We start from the raw sequence: 7,856 nt of genomic DNA on the forward strand, positions 1-7,856 counted from the left end.
TCAAATTCGGTTGCATAAAGAATGAGTCCGGTCACTGGTAAAATATCCACAGTTGATATCCGTATTTGCTCCGTTTGTATGAACTTCTTGTAAAACTTCCAGTGACACGTTTCAGTACAGTCGGGACATTTATAAACTATTACTTTTTTACAATTAATGTATCTTTCAAAATAAAACAAAAAAACATAATTGATTTAATAAAGCTGTGACTTGAATACATTTTTTAGTATTTTATAAGCACATAAATTATATTTCAATATAATACAATAAAATATAATGGCAAATATTAGTCAAACTATTTATGATAATATTAATATTAATCGAATGCCTAAATAACACAGTTTGCTCACAGTTTCATACGAATAATGTAATTATCAATTCTTTATTTTTACAAGATTATATTTTATTTATTAAATTGATTATTCACATTAAAAATCCGTGTTTTATTAATGTTAACTAATTTTATTACTTGGTTTAGTTATTTTTTAATAGTCTAAAATGCTATAAGTATATGGATGTACGAGTAATAGTATAATAATAATGCGAATGTATGTACACGCTTATAAATATTTTAGAATTAATTTAAATAATATTTTAAACATTTTATTGTGTATAATAATTTTAAAGTAAATTTTGACAGTCAATACTCAATTTGATTATTTTATTATTCATCTGAACAATATATTTTGTATAATATTTTTTTTAAATCAGCTGAATGTATATTAAAAAAGAAGAGAATAACTAACTGTTGACATAATATTATAATGTTATTATAATGTACTGAAAAAAACTACCTAGTCTAGAAACTTGAAATTGTACACAGTGGTTTTTTGTATATAATAAGTATACATTTATATATTCAAGTCAATCTCTAAGAAAGGTTTTTCGCAAATTCAACACAAAAATGTGTCATGGATTGACTTTGGGACCCACTTATCCAATCATTAAACAGGTTTTTTTTTAATGTAAGAATCACATTATGGACCAAGTTTAAGCATAGTTGTATATACTATACTCCTGTTCCCGTAAAATATACATTTAATATTGCAATAATAATAATATACTTACAACAAGACTTAACTCATATCCTCCGTAACTCACCCAGTGGAGTCGATCTTGACATGCATGTTTATTATAATTATACATTATTAAATATTAAACTTCCTTCAAACATCGACTAGGTACTTCTAACTCGAGTTACGTGAATCCAATCAGTTCCCATCACTATAATTAATAATATTTACTTACGTTGTGATCTATAAGCGTATTTATTTTAATGTTATGGAAGTTATTATTATTAGAAAGATAATTGATATTGTCAACTATTATAATAATTTGTATCATTCTATTTTAAACGTTTAATGTGTATAAATGGTAAATATTATCATAACAATAAAATAATTGTCAGTACAATTTTTTTTTACAAATATCAAACATTGTGATGGGCTAGAAGGGGTAAAGTGGGCTTACGTGTCATATTGAAAAAATAATCATCTGTATCATTTTTTAAATACGAAAGTTTTATTGCTTTCGGGGTTCAAAACATTTTAAATCTATTCGTTTTATGTCTATACGATATTTATTTTTTTTATCGCACGACATCGAGTGACGAGGCGACTCATGGAGATTTTTGTTTTTCCGAAAAAAAAATAAACCGTCTTGTTCTTATATATATATCTTCGTGTAATGAGGAATAATATTTTACCAGTAAAATCCCATTTCATCGACATTTCCATTCAGAGGGAACTCCAAATACACACACACTTACTGGCCAATGTTTCGGACATACACTCTCATAACGTATGCATACACTATTATGAGTTCATGACGACCATGTAATAATGTTCATCGCAAAAGGACGATCGGCCTCGAATTTAGATTTCGTTACACGAGTTCGATCATGCCCCGGTGGCGCACAACACTATAACATTATACACAGGTACCTATCCAGGAGAATGGAATTTTCATTAAGTCCGTCCCCCGGCCGATTTCCGGGCGGCGGTGCATGAAGAGCGTAATATAGAGCGTTTCACGTCATGCTCTACCCTTTTAGCTAAACGCAGTATTGGATATAATATAGTATTAGTAATAATAATCCGAAAACGGTTTTCGACTTGTATACAATCGGTATATAAATATATATATATATATATATATATACATCGTTTATTCCACGATTATTCGCAAACACTCTTTCTCCACCTTCGCCTACCAATTTCATCACAGATGCCGTCGTTAAACTTTTCTCTCGTCTATAACATAATACGCCTGTTGTCATATTACTAATATTATTCTCGAAAACGTCTCGCAACACTATGGTCTGCCGTAATAGTATAGTTTTCGCAATGTTATGGTAATAACAACGGCGGTGTTGGTGGCGATGACGTTTCGCCGAAATTGTATTCCTTAAGAATTTCTCGCCCCCCAAATTGTCGTGTCAAAACGGTTTGTTTTTATTTAAATCGCACACAGCCACCCCGTAGTCGAAGGCGAACGAAATAATAATAAAAAATAACCTACGCACATCGCGTGTAATATTCACGTTTTTGCTTGTTCTTACAGTACGCGATATTCGAGCGGAGCATAATATTATGTATGCGCCCAAATTTAATCGAAACAGAATTGGAAAACTAAAATGTTTCGTCGCATATTATAATTCAGACGTATGATGCCGCTTTTACAACGAATGTTTACATTTATTTATGTTTACACGAGAACTCCTCCGAATTAACAAATACAAAATACAATCACGTGTTCGTACACATGTATTATATTATTATACTGTATTAAAGCCAATTTTAAATATACGATTAACTTATGAGTTTATGACTTAGCAGGTATACCATGAGATTATAAACAGTATAGCCAATGTATATATAACACTAATAAAAAATTTAAAATTTTGATGTAGGTGCGTTTATTTATGATTAATAACCGTCCTATAACAGGAAATCAACAAATTATTTGATTCTTGAATCAGACTATGGGATGATAGGGTAATACGTCAAAAAAAAAGAAATATTTTTTTTTGTAATTAAATTGGTTTTCTTCTTTACAAATTTCTAAATTACAATAAACAGTAAAATTTACAAAATTATTGGGCCTCATTTAAGATCAAACAATTACTATTCATAATCATACACTTTTTTTTATTATTAAAAAGAGCAAATGAAGGTCAACAATTCAAAACAGCACACATTTGATTGTCAATTAAAAATAATTAAATTTATGATTTATTACAAAATCAATATTAAATAAATATATAATAAGATAAAGTAATGACGTAAGTAAATCAATAATGTTTATATTGAGATAATCCTAGTATTTTCAAATATTCTATTAAATTCAAGTATTAAACTCATCGATTATGATTTTGTGATTTTGATTAAATATAGTTAACTAATGTGTAATTTTAGAAAAATGTGTGCATTATTAATATATAATATCAGTGTGTGTGTGTGTGTGTGTGTGTGGTATATTGAACGGTTTGATTTTGAGAAAACTGTGCGAAATTTATGTATAAATGTATGTGGATTTTAACGAAGACCTTTTTTGAAAGTGTGTGGTTATGACGACCGTCAGAATTATTCTATGACAGTGAAAACAATTCATCTTCGGTATAACTTTATAATGCAAAAACAACGTTATGGAATACGGGTACCGGAAGAACCTTATTATGTGTCGGTGGATGCCGAGTGGCGACTGCCGATACTGAACGTCTATTATCTCAAGATTTTCATTTCCGGAGAGCATAGAATTGCATGCATAATACATATTTATTAATAATCGGTCTTAATTTTGTGACGGGTGTTCCACCTTGATATTTTTTTGGTTCGATTTTAGAACAATAATATATTTTAGGTTCTGAGCAGAGTGAGGAATATGAAATAATTTTACAATGATGTTTTGTGGTTTTTGTGTCTGCCATCTTGCTTTGGAGCAGTGAATTTAGTGTTACAATTTTAAACAAAAAAGCTTATTTGGTAGTAAATTTGATTTTAAAATCTATTTTAGAAATAAAAGTTAAGTGAATTAGTTATAAGTATGTATAAGTTAATAAATTAACACAAAGATCGGAGAAAACCATAATATTTATATAACATCAGTAGGTATTGAAAAGAAGGTTTTTCTTTGTTCAAAAAAACATATATATATTATAGACTTTAAAAGTTAAAAAAATGTTTAAATTACTTCTTGCTAGGGATTATAACAGACATTTAAAAATAACTAACATATTTTTAAGTTATTTATATAGGCATTTTATAATGTTGTTTCTCGTTTAGAAAATATAATGGATTAAAATTGCGTTTTTTCCTATAAGTATATTGTAATACTGAGAAATTTTAAAATATACTTAATATTTTATTTTCGAAAGTTTTAGTTTTCAAAATTAAAAATGTAAAAATCTTGAAAATTAAAAAAAAATGAGAACATATTGTTATTAAATTTTTATGTTTAAATGCTGATAAAATAATATATATATATAAATGATAAATAAAAAAGTTTTTTACGCTATTAAATAATTTGATGTTATTTAAAAAAAAATATTAAATGTAAAAACTTATCACTTTAATTTTCAATATTAAGTTTGTTATCATTTTTTAAACATAATTATATTTTTAAAATATCCGGAAAAATTTTAAGGAGTTTATAATAATACAATTTTACACCACAAACCTATTCATGCCATTTTATGGAAATTCAGAATTGTGTAAGTTATAAATCGATCTTAACAATAACTAATTTTACCAACTGAATTAAGAAAAAATATTAATAAGTTAAATATTATATAATGAAAAGATTTTATAGTGAGAGATTCTGATCAACCCGCCTCATTCACTTAGAATCATTTTTCGTATAATATAATGATTTATTGTTGAATTTCAATTTAACTCATTAATTATATTGACCGTCTCAAATTCAAAATTAAAATTATATACACTCAAAACTTACTGTGTAGCAAAAGCTAGTAACATAGTATTATTTGTTGCTATTCAAATTATAAAAGTCAGTACACTCCAGCTAATAGATCGGACTGTATAATAATATAGCTGAGTGCTCAATTTAAACAACCATATTATAGGTAGTCATATAATATGTATTAAAACAAATTAATAATAATAATTAATTTACCTATACTATTGCGATTATTACAAAGTTTTTATTACATTTTTATGTTTATTTATGAATATTAAATATTTTGTAATTAAATATACGTAAATAATACAGTATTCCTAGAAATTGATAATATTATTTTCGCGTTTTAAATAAAATGACTCATGTCACTGTCATGTCTATACTTATATTTCAGTGAACAGTGAAGACTATACGTTTTTCGCGAATACATTGAGACAGTGTTAAATCAAATCACGCAGTACAGTATCCTAGATAATATTCTCGTTCCGCTTTATAAGTCTTCCGCATTATAACACAATGATTTACAGCGACTTAAACTTATTATGACGCAAACATTTTTTATTAAAAAATATCAAATACGAAATTTAATTCCGTCGTGATTATTGGCGCTATTAATAACATGGATATGAATTTTACCAATTTTTTTTCTCAGGTGACCGAAAATCTGGTGGAAAAATGGACGACAAGACCGGTCAGCGGATGAACGGTGTCGAGTCGGCGGACGAAATGGAAACTAAAAGCAGCAGCCACCGGGCAAGCCGCGGTTCAAGTCGGGTCCGCCGGTCAACGGTCAGCCAATCGGTGAGCATCGTGGCTGAGCTGGCGTTCCTGACAGCCGCCACAACTAGCTGGTCGACCGGTTGTCCAGTAGACGCCGCCGTGGGTGGCCTCGTGTCACTGGCGCTAGCCGTTTCGCCGCCACTGGTCCTGTGGCTCCTGAACTGAATCTCGCCAGGAGGTCTACACAATAACCGACGGCAGAAACAAACAACAGGGGCGTACACGGGACGGACGCGGGCCGAAAGAAATCCGATCGGATTTCATGTAATTAAGTTTTTGTAATCGTTTTTTTATTTTATTTTTTAATCACCTCTCCCTACCCCCAAACCATAGAAAATTGCTGTGTATTACGCCACTGGCCACTTAACCGACGTCATCACATTAACGTTATCGCTGAATACCTACATTCGTGGCACATCTGGTTACCGACTACCCGCCCACAAACCAACCGATATAATAATGATATTAATTCGATTTCCCTACGGTTGTATTTGGGTACGCGATTGAAAACCGAAATCGCGTGATCGCCGTGTACATAAATACGCAAATAACCTGATTTGCCGTCTAACGTCATCACATCCGTTTAAAGAACATTTTTTTAACTATTTACACAATATTTGCTAATTTGATATATATCCTGCATTCGAACAGATTTCTATAACTGTTGGTTTATTGTGATTAATATTGTTCGATTCGAAAATATATTTATAATACAATTACTGGTTGTTAACATTTATAACCTATGAATAATTAATTCAGAAGTCTCGCGAACATATTTTATTTGTTTGACTTCGTATAAAATTCATATGGTACGATTTGACTTAATGATTTTTTTTAATAAGTTTTTTTTTTTGAAATCTGACGTTCAATCTAAAGATAATAAAATACAAAAATGGTTGTTTTATAACGTATATCCGAGATCGTTCGTTACGGACTAATTTGTTACGCATCGTACCCCATCAAAACTGAAACCTTGTCAACAATTTATCGATGTAAGGACTGATTTGATAACTTTTAAAACTTGTTAATCGTGCTGTTTGTCAAACAAAACTTTTTTTTTTTTGTAATTGGAACAATTGAAATTTTTAAGTGATCCCTGTCAGTTTTGTTTTGTATGTTTCATCATATTTCCTGATTAATTGCAATGACTCAATAAAAACCTTTGATAAAACTAACAAAAACTTACGCGCAATAAATTTCTGTAACGATTGAGAATAAAATTGCTCAAATGTAATCGTAAAAAAATGTTCATTTTACGACATGGTTATTTTGTCTTTAATCGAATAACATAATTTTGTTTCATAATATTACACCGAATTGTATTGTATTCATTTGCCATTCCTTAACAAAAATTCTTACTGTCCTTAAGGCATCTAAATATCTTAGAAAATTATCAAATATTTGATTTGTTATTGTCTTGAATTTTGATAATGTACAAAAATATAAAGTTATGAACTGTACCATGTGTAAATACCATATCAATGTTATACCTGTATTGTTTTATCTAGCTAAAAGTTTATTACTAATAATAATTATTACTATACGTGAATAAAATATAATTTTTAATACCTGATTTATTTCAAAGTTTCACATAATAAACAAAATATAATGAATAATACTATGTTTTTAATTATAATAAAATAGTGTTAGTAATTCAGTGGAATATGTTATATTATATGATGTGTATAAAAAAATTGTTCTAGACATAATATTATGTATATGTTATTTTTTTTTAAATATAAATAAATATATACAGGTTGATTTATAGAAATACAATTTTGATTTCAACAAAACTAACTAAAAGTTATCTGACATACTTAACAGATGGATTTGGTCTGTCATTTATATATTGTCTATTTTCAATGCGAGGTGTATTTAATAAATAAAATGTTATAAAAAACAACCCAAAAATGATCTAGATATAATATTATATCAGATAATTTAAAACTTGAATTTGTTGAATTTAATTTTGTCATCGGTGTTTACAGAGGATGCTGAATATATAATAAAATAAAATACACGTAATGTTAAATAAATAAATATATATATAATATAATAAACTAAAATTAAAATCAGATTAATATGCCATTTACTGTAATAATTTAGATAAATTAACGCCTTCAATAATAATAATAAAAACAAAATATTTATTTTATACA

At 28.3% G+C, this 7,856-nt stretch overlaps 1 protein-coding gene across 3 annotated transcripts in view; it reads left to right on the plus strand.

The window, feature by feature from the left end:
• LOC113557345 (lachesin-like) overlaps positions 1-7,230 on the plus strand; it is a 187,494-nt gene extending 180,264 nt beyond the window's left edge. For 2 of the 3 annotated variants that reach the window (XM_026962809.1, XM_026962808.1), the window contains exon 12: positions 5,570-5,862. In XM_026962809.1, coding sequence (XP_026818610.1) covers positions 5,570-5,862 — 293 coding nt within the window. Of the gene's footprint in view, positions 1-5,569 lie in introns of all 3 variants that reach the window. The other variant, XM_026962810.1, reaches the window with a different exon arrangement.
• The last annotated feature ends 626 nt before the right edge of the window (positions 7,231-7,856 follow it).

The sequence above is a fragment of the Rhopalosiphum maidis genome, chromosome 1 (assembly GCF_003676215.2).
Source record: "Rhopalosiphum maidis isolate BTI-1 chromosome 1, ASM367621v3, whole genome shotgun sequence".
Classification (NCBI taxonomy): Eukaryota; Metazoa; Arthropoda; class Insecta; order Hemiptera; family Aphididae; genus Rhopalosiphum; species Rhopalosiphum maidis.